General features: G+C 43.7%; 3 protein-coding genes across 3 annotated transcripts in view; 2 read left to right on the forward strand and 1 right to left on the reverse strand.

Moving 5' to 3' along the window:
* Positions 1 to 494: 494 nt before the first annotated feature.
* On the reverse strand, positions 495 to 1,941 carry mrpl43 (mitochondrial ribosomal protein L43). The gene is made up of 3 exons (XM_076298948.1): positions 1,710 to 1,941; positions 1,309 to 1,415; positions 495 to 1,119 (listed from the first exon to the last, which is right to left on the reverse strand). Exons 1-3 carry the CDS (start codon positions 1,838 to 1,840, stop codon positions 899 to 901), a joined length of 459 nt encoding a protein of 152 aa, XP_076155063.1. The 5' UTR covers positions 1,841 to 1,941; the 3' UTR covers positions 495 to 898.
* A 252-nt stretch (positions 1,942 to 2,193) lies between these two features.
* Positions 2,194 to 8,039, forward strand: twnk (twinkle mtDNA helicase). Its single transcript, XM_076298165.1, has 6 exons — positions 2,194 to 2,240; positions 3,338 to 4,723; positions 5,412 to 5,652; positions 6,001 to 6,108; positions 6,433 to 6,574; positions 6,971 to 8,039. The coding sequence occupies exons 2-6, from the start codon at positions 3,358 to 3,360 to the stop codon at positions 7,343 to 7,345; spliced, it is 2,232 nt and encodes a 743-aa protein (XP_076154280.1). The 5' UTR covers positions 2,194 to 2,240; positions 3,338 to 3,357; the 3' UTR covers positions 7,346 to 8,039.
* An 8,256-nt stretch (positions 8,040 to 16,295) lies between these two features.
* Positions 16,296 to 17,574, forward strand: part of LOC143137838 (leucine zipper putative tumor suppressor 2 homolog) — a 39,259-nt gene continuing 37,980 nt past the window's right edge. Inside the window, exon 1 of the mRNA XM_076298166.1 lies at positions 16,296 to 16,608. The gene's annotated coding sequence lies outside the window, so the exon portion shown is untranslated. The remainder of the gene's footprint in view (positions 16,609 to 17,574) is intronic.

The following is a 17,574-nucleotide window of genomic DNA, read 5'->3' on the forward strand; positions in this document are numbered from 1 at the left end:
ACGAGCAGAAGGTGATGTTCTACGAGAACTGAAGTGAAGAAGTCCAGGGTTCATGTTTAATGCTGTGCACTTCATACTGGAGATGAGGGCAAAGGTGTTCTAGTTCAGTTCAGGTGACCCAACTTAAAGCAATCGGCCAGAATAGATATTTTAACCAATTCGTGCAGCTTTGCTCCCCACCAAGTTTCAGGATTATTGGCCTGTTCGTTTTTGCATAATCCTGCAAACAAACAATCTGAACTGAAAACCTAACCTACTTGGTGGATGTAATTAGGCAACTGTAAAAATAGTGTATTTTTTGTGTAAAAATTGTGTATAATTATTTTTGTGTATAATGTTGAATTTGCTGACTTTTTCCCCTTTCTTTTTCAGGAAGAAGACAGCTAAAGTGAGCATGTCGGGATTACCCTTTTAAAAAGACATTTTGGTTCATCATGTGCCCAACTATCAAACCCCATTAAACATATTATTGGTTTGAGTATTGACTTAATGTGTTATTTCTGCTATATGAGCACATACGTTTATTGTTTGAAAAATGTGGTACATCATCTGTCATCTAGTTTTGAATCTGCATAGCTGCTTTTACAAACACGGTAATCAATTAGAGAAAGTTTTATATTAGTACTTTTTACTGCACGTTGAAACATACACAGCTCTTTCTTTGCACGAAAACAAGACGATCACATCTCCTCTGTTGGCTCAGAAATGTTCACACATTCCCCTGGAGTCCATGCACACCTCGTGTGCAGTGTACATAATGCACACAAACTCATTGGTTTGCAGAAAGCACAAAGTTCACTCAGTGCAGTGGACGACACTGACAACAGCTTCCACATGAGGCTGGTGTCAGTAGTGCACTTGATCACCGCATTCACATCATCCATCAACTGTCCTCTTATCATGTACTGGCCTCCTTGCCTGGGGGTCTGATAGGCCCAACAGACGGGGGTCGGTTGGTGAAGGGATGCCACTGGCCTTGGATGCTGGGGGAGTCGGTGTGGTATGGCTTCCGGATGCGGATGATGTCCAGTCCTGACTGGTTGGTCAGCTTGGTCACCAGGTCGGAAATCTCCTGAGATGTTTTTCCAGTGATTTTCTCCTCCTTCACGTTACCATTGACTATGCAGACAACATGAAAGAAACAATATTCTCAAACATAATGATTTGACACCATCGTAGAAGGCTTAAGAAACACAATTCACTGAATAACAGACTTATGCTTTTGAAGGTTTGATGAAAAGTTTGTGTTATAATTCCCTTCACTTTTTAATTGAGTAGGCCTACTAGATCAGATCCCTCCATACTCACGGTACTCCGCAACGAGTCTGGGTATTCTACAGGGCTCCGGGGAAATGTACACAACAGTTCCAGGGTTCTTCTTGGCGTAATCCACCACACCCTCCTCGATGAAATTTCTGCGGAAAAGTCGAGAGAATGTTAAACGCTTACCGCTTGCCTTAAACAGTAACGTTAGGCCTATGTTGCGCTTTCGGTAACATTTCCACCAATTCAGTTAGTATAAGTTGTTGATGTTATGCCTAATGTCGACTGCACTGCCTGACTCATAACACTTCAGGCCCACTCTTCGAAATTGATAACATGAAATTGTCACAAATATTTACGCTAAGGAAAATATTATGAAGCAGCAACATTATCTTCAACACTGAAGACTTTCAGTGATAGTATAGCCAGCAAAAAAACAAGACTACCTTGCTCCCAGTGAACTTTGCGCATTTTTGGAAAAGATGAGAGATATGCGCTTCAGCTGACAAACATATCGACCAACACCATTCTGAAGCACACTCTGCAGAAAGCGACTTGATGTACCTCTTGCAGTCATTGTACTGTAAACAGCTACTAAATTATACGGTTATTGAAGGCTAAAACGAAACCCTTAACAATGCTACAAGGGCATCTTCACATTCACAACCTGAACATGCAGACGTGTGTGCGTCGGTAATTTTCACCGGTCAGAAACACAGGCACTCGCTATATTAATTTTAAATCCTGCTTTTCGATTAGTGAACGCGCAGACATATATTTAAAGTCAGTATTTCACTTAATTAATACATGTAACATTTTATCATAGCATTAATCTAACATATTCATCGTGTGGCTAAAAGCAGAATGGTGTTTGTAAAACAGAATTGTGTTTGACACGGACACATTTGGGAAGCACTCAGTGTCAAGCATGCGAGCGGGCTTGCGACCCCCTGAAAAAAGTGCTAAACACTATGCAGGTTTGTACAGTATTTGCTTGTGTTCGTTTTAAGCCGATCTTGCTGGTGTCTTTAGAACAGAGCGGAACTAGAATGTGCACACTATTTTGTTCGTTGCATTTACCCATTCTTATGATCGAGGCGGCATGTTTGGTAACGTCAACAGCTTCAGACTGAATCTTCTCTGTGTCGTATTAGCTAGCGTACAACGGGTTCAAACTGAGGTCACTATTTCATCACATTCAGCCCATTTAATTTAATTTAACCCGAGTCTATTTGTATATTGTATCCAAAATTGTTTTACTGTTTTATGTTTCCAAACGTAATTTGGAGAGGGGTTAGTGTGTCTGACGTCCCCTTAATAACTGCACGTAGGCCTTTTGGGATTCATGTGACCTACATTCTGCTGTTGTCAAAATACACTAGACTCAACAAGTACTCAGAATGCATGAAATCCAGAAAAGATGTATGAGCCTTCCCTTATGAAAAAGAACTACAGGATACTATTATAATATTTCTATAGTTGTGTATGATATGATCTGTAATACAATATCGTTACTCTCAATAGTGTTCCTGTAGTCTTATAGTATGCCCAAAGTACTAAAAGATTCCTGTAATATCTAGCATTAATTCCTATAAGACTACTATAATATTTTGTCCCCAAATACTATACGATTCTAATAGTTATTTTTTGTAAGAGTTCAGGTAGGTAGGCAATGGCTCCTGTATGTGCACTTTTCAATGTCATGCCACAAATCAAGAATAGGAATAGCTAAACATTATCTTTCCTAGCCGTTGAAATAGATCTCTTGACTACAGGTTTCACAGGAACATTGATTTGCAGATGAGCCCAACATTATTCATACATACCTATTGCACATTTAGATTTCTACTGCATTTTTATTTAACAAGAAGGTTTGCTTTGCCTAGAAATTACTTAAGTACGAGATGAAACACAAACTAACTAACGAAAAATAAATGTCTGTTAACTCCAATAAGAAAGCATTAAATCAAAATTTCCCATGTGTTGGGAGAATAGTTCTGGGCTTAACTGTAAGTTAATTGAATATTTGTAGTCAGTGCTCCTGTCATGTTTTCCTTTATTTTTCTTCACTCAGATGTCTTGAAATAGCAGCTCATGTGGACGAGCTTGTGCCTACGGAGGGCAGCCTGTCTCCTGCGGGTGGCAGGTGGCTGCTCGTCCAGACACGCCCCTCAACGATGCCTGACCACGTTTCCGTTAAGCCGGCAGCCTCCATGGCACTCTCAGACGCAGGCCTTCGCTGTTCCACGGCTGTGCTACGCCACCAAGCGCTGGTCAGTTTCACTAAATCTGTGCCGCACCTTCAAGAAAGACACCAAGTCCACCTTGGACATCCCACTCGGTCCTGTCACGGTGACGGACATCAAACATTACCTCCGTTCCAAAGACGTCCCGTTTCATGACGGCTATAGCTGTCTGCATGCCCCTAGTATTTTCTGCGAGCAGCCACCAGGGGGCTCTGGCACACTAAGCAAAGACAGCTTCTCCCTCTTCATTGACAAGACCACAGGCCAGTTCCTGTGTATGGAGACTGGGGTGGAGGGGAGCTGGGAGGACCTCCAGGACTGTTTGGAGGTGATGCAGAAGGAGGGTCAGACGTCGATGAACCCCAACGTGCTGCTGGGGTACCCCGCCAGTCTAGAGGAGCAGGAGGAGAGGGAGATGGAGCTGAGGGAGGTGCAGAGGATCTGGTTGAGCGCCGTGCCATTCTCGGACCTCCATGACGAGGACGCGCAGCTGGCCAAGACAATGTTTGGCATGGGGAAGCTGACTAACGCCACCTTGAAGCGCTTCAACGTCCGCTTCTTCAAGCCCACCAAGAGCCTGGTGTTCCCCTGGTTTGGTGGACGCGACTCGGGGCTTCGGGGCGTCAAGCTCCTCTCGGCGGGAACCGACGCCGCCGGGCAGGTAGTCTACACCGAAGCCACCGTGCCGCGGCCCTCGAGCTACCACAACCTGTTTGGACTCCCCCTTGTCGGCCGCAAGGACTCCGAGGTGGTGCTGACCGGCCGCGAGGCGGACAGTATGGCGGTGAGCCAGGCAACGGGCCTGCCGTCGCTGGCGCTGCCCCGCGGCGTGTCCTGCCTGCCCCCGGCGCTGCTTCCCTACCTGGAGCAGTTCCGGCGCGTCACGCTGTGGCTGGGCGGCGACATGCGCTCCTGGGAGGCCTCCAAGGTCTTCTCGCGCAAGCTGGGCCTCAAGCGCTGCTCACTGGTGCGGCCCGGCGACCAGCAGCCCAGCGCGGCCGAGGCACTGGCGCAGGGACGCAACCTGGGCCGCATCGTCAAGTCGTCCATCCCCGCCGCACACAAGTCCATCGTCTCCTTCAAGCAGCTGAGGGACGACGTGTACGGCGAGCTGTCCAACACCGAACAGGTCGCCGGGGTCAAGTGGACGCGCTTCCCCGACCTCACAAAGATCTTGAAGGGCCATCGCAAGGGCGAGCTCACAGTCTTCACAGGTAAGTCCAGCAGCACAGGTGTACCTTTCAAACATGGATTCTGTATCATGGTATGTAACATGTGGGGTGTTGACTGTTTGTATACATTCTCCATATTGGAACCCAGCCTGTTGGTGTTTGAAGTTTGAATTTCTTTTCATACAGTGCGCTGCTCACATGCTTTGTTACCTCTGTGTTCCGTTTGACTCTTCTACACTTTCTCTTAAAGCAGCACTATGCCAATTTTAGTGTGAACCTAGTGAGCTAATTACCTAAAAGGCATGAAATACATACAAACACTATCCATAGTCTTATTGCCACTGATAGAAACTTACTAACATGCTGATGTCTATAGGCGATATGGTCAGCAAGGTTGTGGGTGAAACTTTTTCTTTCTTTCCAGAACAGAGAAATAAATAGTGCATATCCTGGGTGGCTGTTGGGAATGATACAGTACATGTGTTTATCTCTGTCTTTCACATGATCATCAAAATGAATCTGAAAAGCATACTAAAGCTACTTTCATGATAAGTGTATATACCTCAAAAAGTGCCACGTTGACACTTTATTCATTTGTCAAGTGCCTTTATCTAATCTAAGAAACTGTACAGACTTACAAAAGCAAGAACTAATGAAAAACAACAGATATGTGTTATAAGAAGGAAGGTGTTGAGATTGTGTGTGTGTGTGTGTGTGTGTTTGTTTTCAGGGCCAACCGGCAGTGGTAAGACCACCTTCATCAGTGAGTATGCCCTGGACCTGTGCATGAATGGCGTGAACACGCTGTGGGGCAGCTTTGAGATCAACAACGTGCGGCTGGCCAAGATCATGCTGACCCAGTTTTCCATGCAGCGACTGGAGGACAACCTGGAGCAGTACGACGCCTGGGCTGACCGCTTCGAGGAGTTGCCGCTCTACTTCATGACCTTCCATGGACAGCAGAGCTTGAAGTAAGTCCTAACAACCAGAGCAGCCAATCAGACGAAGACGGAGACCACTGAACTACATTGTGTGAATTTATTTCCAGGGATATCCAGCATGATAGACACTGATGATAGACAAAATGCACCCACCGAGTCGTGCTTCCTATCAAACCTCCATTGTCCTGTCAAATAAAAGCAAAAATGTGCAAAATTGTACTTAAAATAAAAGAGACATACTAGTGACAGGCGTAAGGCACCTAAGGGTTTTGGCCTTTTGCTGTCCATAACCGACACAGTGATAAAGCTGTATATTGTAAATCGTTTTGGATAAGACTGCGTGTAACAAAATGGCCGTCTGCTGTTGTGTGTCCTCAGAGTGGTGCTGGACACCATGCAGCATGCTGTGTACCTGTACGACATCAGTCACGTGGTCATCGACAACCTGCAGTTCATGATGGGCCAGGAGAACCTCAGCGTGGACAAGTATGCAGATCCACCCTTACAGCACAAGATACAGGGACAGACACTAACACTAGGACAAACACTTCCACATTCACTACAACATCTATTAGGAAAAGCACTTCTGCTATTGAAGCACAGGATACAGGAAGCAAACTAGCATCAGAAGAAGCACTTCCACGTTCACTACACAGGATACAGGGAATCACACATAAACTGTGGACAAGTTTGCACCTACTTCTACATTAATAACACAGGATACAGGAAACCAAGGCATCGATGGCCTGTCAAATAAACCAAAAAGCAATTGAATTGAATTGAAGCAATTGATGTGGTGCCTTTTAACAGGTTTGCAGTGCAGGACCACATCATCGGAGCCTTCCGAAAGTTTGCCACCCACAGCAGCTGTCATGTGACCCTCATCATCCACCCGAGGAAAGAGGAGGATGACAAGGAGCTGCAGACGGCCTCCATCTTCGGCACTGCCAAGGTCAGACAAGGTCACCAGGGTCATGCGTTGTGTACAGTAGACACGGGTCATGAGAGCGCAAGATTCAATCACCAGTATTGATTTCTTGTTGTTTTTAAGAATATCATACATAACATTAACACTAATAAGACTAATAAACAGGTTCTAAGGTCATTCATCTATTTTGTTTATTCTATTTTACATCTGTGGTGAGTTCCTTGAAAATACATCACAGCCAATTTAGTATTTGTATAACATTGTTAGTCCGTATCACTATTAAGGGGATTTTTTCATAGCAGTACATTTTTGTATAAAAGTGACTGTGATGTTGATGTTTGCATAACAGTACAGTTTCTGTGTAAGGGTGAATGTCTGACTAAGTTTGTCCCTTGTGTGCTGCCGTCCATCCATCCCCAGGCCAGCCAGGAGGCAGATAATGTGCTGATCCTGCAGGAGAAGAAGCTGGTGACCTGCCCCGGCCGACGCTCCCTGCAGGTGGCCAAGAACCGCTTCGACGGAGACGTGGGCATCTTCCCCCTGGAGTTCAACAAGGGCTCGCTGACCTTCGCCACCCCGCTCAAGGGCAAGCACAAGCTCCGCAAGGTCAAACTGGAGAAGACGGAGGAAGGAGGTGTAGAGGGAGGAGAAGTGGAGACGTCGAAGGAGGTGGGGAAGAAGGAGAAAGGGGAGAAAATAGAGAAACCCGCCAAAACCCCTAGAACACCCAAAACTGTGAAGGGGGTGCAGGCGTCAGGCAAGACCAGCCCAAAGGGGGAGGGAAAGGACCTGTAGACACAGCAGGAACTTGAGGAAGGGATGAAAAAAGGAAAGAAAAGAAAGAGAGAACAATGGATGGTGATAAAGAAAGGGTAAAGTGTTGGTGATGGAAGAGATGGAACCCCAAGCAATACCGGATAGGAACGAATTTCTCAAATCTTTACGGTTTCATTCACTGAGAGACTGACAGAGCATACTTGGAGCTAAGTATGACCGGATCTAAAAAGCTGCTGTGTTTTTTTACATGTCATAGCTAAAATAGGTCTTTCTAGGATGGATTCTTGATGAAGTACAGTGTTAATGTTTGACCCCAGAAGGTTTGATGGAGAAGAAGCGCTTATAAGCTATGGAACCCAAAGACTGTAACCATAATCATGTTGCCTTTCGGTACTGAATATTACCAAGGCCAGCGTGTGTCTTTCTACTAACAGTGTTCACAGGAGCATAATGAAGTTATAATAAAGAGGACCCACCTTAAAGGACTTGCAGACAGAGTTTAACAACCAGTGCCTGGTGAAGGAGTTCTGGAAAGTTCTGCTGCCACTACTGTCAAAGGTCTCCTGATACACTGTTTGTACTATCAGCCATATGACTGTACCATATGTAAAGTACCGGAGGGCACAACCATACTGGAGAAGTTAAGGTACTTGCAACCATGTCCGTTACTGTATTTTTTTACGCTGTTAATAAATAGTTATTATTCTCTGAATATGTGGTTATTGTTTACTTTATACTGTATGAACATAATTCATATTGAAAGTTGTCTCAAGTGGCCTTAACTTGCTGCAGCACCTGTTTAGGGTGTGGATGTGCTGTGTGAGAATTATGGCCCAGTACAGACAGAGCGAGATAGAGCAACTTGGCAGATTCCCCCCTCTGCTTTCTACACCAATGCATCATTTACAGTCTGGTCCAGTAACATTGGTCCACTATAGACAGAGAGGTGTGGAGCTTGATAAGCTGACCACGCCCATACCTGTCATAAAGGAACATTAAAGCAACATGGTGGAATAAAAAAAACTTTTATCTATCCAAAACAATGGAGGTTGACAGATGAGACGGAAGCATTTCCGTTTTTTTTTTTTTTTTTTAATTGTAGGTCGCCAGAGGCTTAATAAACGTTTACCATCTCATACCCACACACAAACGTTAAATAAACAATTAATGGAAAGGGGTATAACTTGTGGCTTCTACAAGAGCATTACAATATTATGACCACTAGAGGGCCCTCTGTGGCCATTGAAAAATAGGACTGTTACAAATCATGCACATTAAAAATGTTCTAAACATATCAAGCATGCTGTGAAAAGATACAGTATTTATGTGTATTGTTTATATGTTTATTGATAAGAAACCAAATCTGGCCAGCCAGCACCTGTGTTTGGGACATGTGCTGCTCTCTACATTTGTGGAAGAAATGAGGATCATCTCAATAAGATTCCCACTGCTCGCTATATTCTACACTACTACACTACAGTTTGGTTCCGTACCACCATGAACACACACAGGTGTGGCTCTTGATCATGATGATCATGTGGCCATCATAAACCAACAACAAAGCCAGAAGTGTAAACACTGACTCAGTAACTGACTAAAATAATAGAGGTGTGAAACCTAAACTAACAGGTGAGACAGAAACATTCATTTCTTTTCCTTCAAAAAGGGGATTAATGTCCAATGCACAAAAAACACAGAAAAACAAAAAACAGCTTATCTAACCAAGTTTTAGACAGACAACAGACAATGTACAAAATAGATGATACAATAAAGGAAATGTAAAGACAATGTAGATATTATTTCGGACACATACAGTACAAGTTATATGATGTAAATGAACCAGACAATGTAACAAAGCACAATTTTATAGCGGAACATGTACACTGACACAAGTATTTCCTCTGGGTTCTGTGCCTCTGGCTATGGCTTACACAGCTCTTGACCCCAGGTGTGCTCATCACCTGTGCACACAACCTTTTGTTTACGCCGTTTACATCTGCTCAGCTTTATCAGGCAACAGTGCCTGCGTCAGACGTGTTTACAATACAACACAGGGCACAGCACAAACAAGGGTTGACATGAGGGCAAGGGATACAGCTCACTTAGTCTGTTTAGATTTGAACTCAGGGGATGAACTGACTGAAAAAAACAGACTGGCTCTGGGTTGACTGAGTTTCTGTTTTTGTTGTTGTTGTTGAATAAACGTTTAAAAGAACAAAGAGAAGAGAACCGTTCATATTTTCCTAATCTTTATGCCTGTGTTGACTAACCTCCCTTTTGAAATGTGAACAATGATAACAGGAAACTGCAGATTCCTTATATCACAGCAGGGTCGACTGGTGTTTAAAGAGCACTCAACAAGAACATATTTAGAAATATTCCCATGTGGCAGTGGATGCTGTACTCCACTAATGATCCTCATCATATCTGTTCTAGACTCACTGTTGCAGCTGTTATCTAGGAAAGTACCCTAATCAAACACCACTCCACCAGAGACGGTTGATTAACTATAGAATCTTTGACTCTACTGTTTGATCTGTCAGGTTATTCCAGTGTACTGTGTAACCAAGACAACAGCCATTGTTTGCTTTAGAGGGTTTGCAGTTTTTTGAAGGTCAAGATAGGTAAGGGCTTCCTCGTCCTGTTTTCCATGGTATTTTAGATAACAAAATATACCTAGTTGATATAATATACCGTTGAATCTAATCTAATGTAATCATCTAGAGGAGCAACCAGACAGAGTGGTGTGAGCTACTGCAGATTCTTCTTACCTTATTTCTTCCACAACATTCCAAAGCGGAATGTTGCCCTGCAATCCATACTTCCTGTGAAATCATCTGATGTCAGCTCTGGGAGTAAATGTTCCTTTACCTTGCAGTTGCCAAATTTTTTTTGGTAATTTAAGCATGATAGTGAGGAAACTAAAACTTTTTTTCAGTGCATGATTCTAAAAAAAATCATTAACATATTAATTGATACATTCTGCATAAGAACACAAATAATGTTTAAATAAACTGGAAAAATTAATTAGTGCTAATTAGTGTGAGTGGCCAGTACACTAAACAGATGTTTGAGGTGAACTGAGAATGTCTGCATTCAACCGTGTTCAATGCACCTCACACACACACACACACACACACACACACACACACACACACACACAAACACACACACACTCATTTGTACTTGTAAAACTAACTAAAACCAAACAGAGAGGCTAAATAAGAATAATAACTAATAAAAAACGTCAAAGATAACAACTCTGACACACACAGATACACACAGGCACACACACTATACACACAGACAAACACTCACACACAAACTAGCACACATTGTAAATGTACAGCTTATTATTAATGTGTAAGATGAGCACCAAAAACCTACTGAAAAAACCTATAAGCTATTGTGGTAGTGGTGTGAGGTTATCAAAGAATATAGATCTGATACTTATTTTATAATAAATATTTATTTATTGTATAAAAGCCTTTCATTAGGCTAGTAGTTTGGCTTATTTAAACACAGTATGTCTCACCTTGATCATAGTATCATAGTTTTCAATATGCTAAATATTGTGGGGGGGGGGGGGGGGGGTTAACACTGTGTTTGTTAAAAATGAATATCAGCCATCCTCTGAAATCCTCAAATATTGAAATCGGTGTCGGTCCTTAAAATCCCATATCGATGGGGCTCTAAAATAAAGATAAAACATAAAACTCTTTGAGAGCATTAAAATCTGTGCGGCCATTCCTTCTCTTTAACTGTTACAGAATACCCAGATATGATCGGGCACAGGCACACTTGACCTGCCAACTGTTGTCAGCTAGGTCTAGCCTGCACGGCGCCAGCGATGTCTGTGTCTCCTCCGAGTCCTTTACTGGTACTTATGGTTTGTAAATCACTGCCCAGTGGGCCTTTTCGAGTCCATTCTGTTCAGTGTCTGTGTATGTGTGTGTGTGTGTGTGTGTGTGTGTGTGTGTGTGTGTAGTAGTAGTGTATCTTTTCTGTCAAATTCAATGACATTCTATTCATATAAAAATATTCCTCTGTTCCTCTCTCACACACACACACACACACACTCTCTGCACTCATCTGCTGACTGGGTTAGCACCACTGCTGCTCCATTAGACCCTCATTACTATGGCGCTATAATCATGTTTTATCGCACACTCTGGATATGATTATAGTACCATACATTACCCCCCTCACACACACACACACACACACACACACACACACACACACACACACACACACACACACACACACACACACACACACACACAAACAAATCTCCCCCTTCCCCAGGCTGTAGCATGTTTAACTAGCTGCTCTGCAAATCTTGCCCAATGGTGCAGGCGTCTGGTCTCATGCCATGTGAACAGACTCTCCATTCAGGCAGAGCAGACTGCATCAAAAGCATCAGTGACAGTCAGATGTTTGAGATTAGACATACACTACTCACAAAAAGTCAGGAATATTCGGCTTGAAACTATAACTTTTCCACTATAAAAAACTATATCCACTATAACTTTTTCAGGTGAACTTAATGTGCCCTTTAAACTTTTGAATGCACATGTCCAACTGTTCAACGTTTCAGTAGTTTCTGTACTGAAACATTACATTTCACTCGAAAGCCAGATATCCCTAACTTTTTGTGAGTAGTGTATCTCTGACTTAGCCTGGAGGACCAGACCCAATCCAAAAGATTAAGGGTCTGGCTACAAGTAATGAAAACTCCAACCCCAACTCGAGGGGCGGCACCAAGCATGCATTTGAAAATATCTCTGCACGCAATTGGTTAACACTATGACCAATGTTTCCTGACCAATTCCAGACGTCGACACAATTGGATAACACTACGACCAATGTTTCCGGACATCGACGTTGCAACGATATCGTCATCTGTTTAGCTCGCCTCTGGCCCACCTATATCAGATACACCGATGTGATTGGTGCAGCTCGGCTTCATGGGCATAGGTAATGAGCATCATTACTCATCGCCAGAGTCACTCGCTGAGCAAATTCACATTTAGCTCTCGCGAGAACTCTGGATTTCCCGGGTATCTCTGACTTCCCTCTCAATTTGTCTCAAATTGTCACATAATCATGTCTGTAGGCCTTATCTGGCATTGTGATATTATCACTATAAGTTCAGTGTGTAAATGTGTAAAAGGTCTATTGATTGGGTGAGGGCCTTGTTCTTTAGTGTTTGTACAACGCTCTGTCCTCCACATATAGTGTAACTTTAATACTGTTTATCTTGGCCTAAGAACTGGTTCTGTGTCACCGCAGCCCTCTGTGAAAACACCTGCTGCCGTGAGTACAGTATCAGTGGAGAGAAAGAGAGAGCAAGAGAGAGAGAGAGAGAGAGAGAACTTGTGTGTGTGTGTTTGAAAGAAAAAGCGGGGGACTGAGAAGTGTGTGTGTGTGTGTGTGTGTGTGTGTGTGTGTGTGTGTGTGTGTGTGTGTGTTTGTTTGTATTGTCAGTGAAGACAGAGACATTATGAGAAAGAGAGGTAGAAAGAGAGAGATAGAGAATGCTTATGTGTGTTTGTGTGTGTGTGTGAGGGAAAGAGAGAGAGAATTGTGTGTGAGAGATAGAGAAAGAAAGTGTGTTTGTGTGTGTGTGCGTGTGTTTGTGTGTGTGTGTGTGTGTGTGTGTGTGTGTGTGTGTGTGTGTGTGTGTGTGTGTGTGTGTGCATGCGTGTGAGAAAGAGAGGGCTTTGAGGTGCAGTTATGTGTGACTGAACAGCAGGTTGTTCTGCCGCTTGTTGCCTTATTAGCAACACTGGCTCAGTTCTGCTGTTCCATGTCACAGCTATTACTTCTGAAACTGAACTAAACTTCTGAAAAGGGTAGATTCCAATCTTTGGGTGAAAAGAAAACCGTTGAAAAACGGTGAACTGGTTTTAGCACGTCTCCCCATATGGTTCTGTTAGCCGTTATTTTTTTGGACAATGGGCAAACGGCTAAGATTGCAGAGATTTGAACATCTCTGACCACTTAACATGGCTCTCGCAGCACACTGAATCTCTGTTCCGCTGCCAACGTGGGCCATTAGCACCAAACATACGGTGGTGTCGGCCACAGGTGGAAGGCTCCGGCTTCAGAAAGTCAAAGTCCTACCACAGATTTCCTCCAACCGTTCACTAAAGCTGACTCTAATTTGCTCAACTCTTCCGCCCGATAGATGAGGTAATTAGTGAAGTCAACAGCCTGTGTGAAGTGGACAGGTAAAGAAGTAAAAACGTGGCAGGACTTTCGTACTCTCTGACACACACCGGAGTTTGACACCTCCACCTCCACACCAAACACGCAGCGGTGAGAGGAAGAGCTTGTGTTACAGGTTTGCATAGAGTGTTAAAAGGCACATTGTGCACTGGAGACACAAAAAAGCACCGAGTCTCGTGGAGGTTGGATTCCTCCGAAAGCTCAGACACAATAGAGCACAAATGATTTTACAAGTCCAGGAGAGCGGCCTTGTGTGTGAGTGGATGAGTCAGCAAAAAGATAGAAAGAGAGAGAGAGAGAGAACCAGAGAGACAGAGAGAGGGAAAGTGAGAGAAAGAAAGAAAGAATCAGAGAGATAAATAGAAAGAGGGAGGGAGAGAGAGAATGAGCCAGAGAGACAGAAAAAGAGAGAATGAGTTGGAGAAAGAGAGGCAGAGAGACAGACAGACAAAGACAGAGCTTAGATGTTTTTGGTTCCCGGTAGACGACTTGTGAGCTGATTGGGGAGGGCTCCAGGAAGCGGGGGATGAAGTGGTGGATGTAGAATGTGCTTTGAAGAGCAGAAAGAAAAGAAAGAAATGGGCTGAGTGCCCTGTCAAACCAGACAGAAGTTCAGCCTTGGATGGTTCATCAGAGAGAGGCTTTGCTGTGTGTGTGTGTGTGTGTGTGTGTGTCTCAAATGGCCATTTTAAACTCTCAGGCCGGCCTGGTCTGTCAGAGAGAGGCTCTGAGGTGTTTGTATCGGTTGTGTGTGTGTGTGTGTGTGGGGGGGGGGGGGGTCCAAAAGTACTGTTGGTACTGCACATGGGCAATTGTTGGCCTGGCAGCACTGCAATTAGCATCGTACTAGGGCTGTGGACTGCCTTGTGATTAAATATATATGTGTGTGTGTGTGTGTGTGTGTGTGTGTGTGTGTGTGTGTGTGTGTGTGTGTGCGTGTGTGTTTATAGTTCTTGACACGTTTGTCCAAAGTGATAATGACATCAATACACATTCCATGAACATTAACATTAAAATCAACAGTTTACAGGGTTAGCCTAACCCTACCACCCATTTGTTCATGTCTCTCTCTCTCTCTCTCTCTCTCTCTCTCTCTCTCTCTCTCTCTTTCTCTCTGTGTAATTTTACTTGCATGAGTGTGTGTTCTTACAGTGGGGTTTTCCAAGATAAGATAATGTGTTTGTTTATGTGGGTTGTTTGGGTGTGTGTGTGTGTGTGTGTGAGAAAAGGAAGCTATGCTCAGCCATGCATTTTAGCCCTATTCAGACTGGCATGGACTTAGCCCTTCATTAAGTAGATTGGAGAGGGAAACCTTGTCTGAAACTTTGTCTTATGACTCATATATAGCACTGCAAATCCAAGAGAGGACCAAAACAACCCCACAATCACTCTCCACTAGGTAGTCTTTACCCAAAAAGTACTCTTCTCATATTCGACTGTGGCATTTTTATTTACTTATTTGACTGTGGTCTGGATAAAACAGTAGTGTGCCTGCATTTCACTGATAACCAGACAGACATATGTAAAAATGATCGGTCCACATTGAAATGTCTCCTATTTTAGTCATAGTTGTTGATTGACATCTAAGTAATTCTGCCCTACCCTGAGCAAAACTCCAGCTAAGCTCACATGGGTCCTCATCAGATCATCAGCTCTATTTCTCAGGCATGTTAATAGAGGCATTTACTGGGTCGGGACTGACGGCAAGATCTCTTATGGCAAATTCCTCAACATTTACCACAGACAAGGAAAGCTGCAATAGACTCAGAGCTGCCTGATAAGAGACAGTAACAATCACTTATTGTAAAAGCCAAGATAGAGGATGGCACTTGAATCATTGATGGTTTGGTTATTGATACACTTGGACTGTTTAATATCTATGCGATAACATCCTCTATGGAACGCAAAACAATGCTGATATTTATTTACTGTATAGTGACTGTGTGTTACAGACCACACTCTACAATGTTTTGTTGAGTTTTTAAATGGTGGCACCAGTCTTTGTGTCACCTTTCACAATTTCAAATGCATTCCTTAGAAGAAGTGTGAAGATTGATACGAGGCTTCCTGTGAGCCAACACTTTGCTTCTGAAACAAATGCCCTAGCGGCAGCAAAAGCAGCAACAACAAAAGTTTAGAGTATTTCAGGAATGATGTGTCCTCTTAACATGCAAATTAATGCTAAAGAGCAACGTGCCAAATTAACCCCCTAACTGCAAAAGAGGACAATTATTGCACATCACAGCACTCTGTTTGCTCTGCACAAGGATTTTATTATTACACAACCTACAGAGCATGATTATTTTTTCTTCTAAAGTTTCTATGTTTTTTTTCCAGAACAACTCCAAAGTAACTTCCACTTCCACTGACAAAAGAACCCTTCCACTTCCACTCTACTCTTGAAACGAATGTGTTGAAAATAACACAACTTGTCCAGCTCTATGTCCAGATAGGGACGACACAGTTTGCGTTGTTTCTAATACATTCATTAATAGAGTGTACTAAAGTAATTCAAACGCGTTCTCCGGCTCGCCATCTAATCTCTCAACAGATTGGTGGTGGGATATTTATCTAGAATTCATAAATGAGGCGGGGGTTGGGATGGAGGTTCTCCGGGGAAGGGGCTAGTAAGCTGTCGCGCCATGTGGGCGGGTCGTGTTGTCCACGCCGAAACCACGGTCGACCGACGTGGGGATAGGGACTGCGTCATGTGAGGAGTTGGAGAGCGCGAGGGCACCCTCCAGACAGTTCCGCTCGTCCAAGTCACGGCGAGGAGTAGTATGTGAGTGCATGTGCATGTGCGCCTGTGCCTGTGTTTATGTGTGTGTAAAACAGGGGAAGCAGTCTTTCAAGCATCTGTAGGCTATAGCAAGCATCTCAGGAGTTGTGCGCAATTAATTGAAATCGACTGGTTTTGTTTTGGGAAAGTACAGAGAAACATGTAGCCTAACTTATGGACTATTTCGAAAGACAGTGGCGAGACTGAGCGATCTCAAAGTCGGAAATTCTCTACATCCTGCAAAAGAAGATCCAGTCCTACTACTACGGTAAGTTGATGACCAACGACACGGTTTTGTGAATATCGTTGGTTATTAACGTCGTTCATTTGAACAGGGGCGACATTGTGAGACAACAGCATTTGTCTCGTGATTTGGGCATGTCAGTTGCGTTTCAAACATGTCACGATGTCACTCTAGCTCCTAACAGGGAATATTAACTCAAAGCCATGTACACCGCACAGGAGAGCGAACCCTAAACAAGAGTCTTCTTTGTGTGAGAGTTTGCCATTAACCCGGGACTTCCTCCAATGCAAAACTTACTCTGTTTGTGAATCACTGGAAAGAACTGCTCATACTAATTTAAAGACATCAGATCAGAGCAAGGATATAATCATGCTTTGATTTGATTTTGCATTTTATTGTGCAGCTTGCGGTTTTCCAGACAGTTAACCTCTCTCCTAGGAAGACTCAGTATTCAATCAAATGAAATGAGGTCTATCATGTACACCATTATTGTGTTAGTGCTGAAAGTATGAAACACTTCAAAATCCTTGTGTGGGAAGACTTGAATATGGTCCAACTCTAAAATCCTTGTGATAAGCACTGTCCTTTTGATTTGACTGCCAGCTGTTACCTTCATGACTGTGGTTCTCATAACCACAAATCCAGTAGGTTCTGAGTAAACCGTGATGGTGTGGATGTGTATGCACGTGTGATTGTGTGTGTGTGTGGTGCTTGTCTTGTCTGTGCTTTTTGCTTGTGTGTGTGTGTGTGTGTGTGTGTGTGTGTGTGTGTGTGTGTGTGTGTGTGTGTCATTAATCACATGATCTAGGTGCCCCCTGAGCCCTGGAGGAGATATTTCGGGGGTGTACAGTGGGGCACGGACTAGAGTGAAAATAATTCTCTGCGTTTGTTCGTTGCCTCCACCCGCCCTCATTCCCTACTTCCCCTGCGTGAGATCTGGGGCCAGCGATGCCTGCAAGGCGAGCACAGCCAGCTGCACTGGGGAGGGAC

This window comes from Alosa pseudoharengus, unplaced genomic scaffold (genome assembly GCF_046254945.1).
Source record: "Alosa pseudoharengus isolate Yale_2024_CS ecotype anadromous, Long Island Sound unplaced genomic scaffold, YU_APseudo_1.1 YU_APseudo_1.1_scf_21, whole genome shotgun sequence".
NCBI classification, from domain to species: Eukaryota; Metazoa; Chordata; class Actinopteri; order Clupeiformes; family Clupeidae; genus Alosa; species Alosa pseudoharengus.

Coding starts and splice junctions, on each gene's coding strand:
- twnk (XM_076298165.1), top strand. CDS start 3,358: ATGTGGACGAGCTTGTGCCTACGGAGGGCAGCCTGTCTCCTGCGGGTG. Junction 6,109..6,432: donor GAGAACCTCAGCGTGGACAA/GTATGCAGATCC, acceptor GCCTTTTAACAG/GTTTGCAGTGCAGGACCACA. Junction 6,575..6,970: donor CCATCTTCGGCACTGCCAAG/GTCAGACAAGGT, acceptor ATCCATCCCCAG/GCCAGCCAGGAGGCAGATAA.
- mrpl43 (XM_076298948.1), bottom strand. CDS start 1,840: ATGACTGCAAGAGGTACATCAAGTCGCTTTCTGCAGAGTGTGCTTCAG. Junction 1,416..1,709: donor CAAAGTTCACTGGGAGCAAG/GTAGTCTTGTTT, acceptor ACTTTTCCGCAG/AAATTTCATCGAGGAGGGTG. Junction 1,120..1,308: donor CAGACTCGTTGCGGAGTACC/GTGAGTATGGAG, acceptor TTGTCTGCATAG/TCAATGGTAACGTGAAGGAG.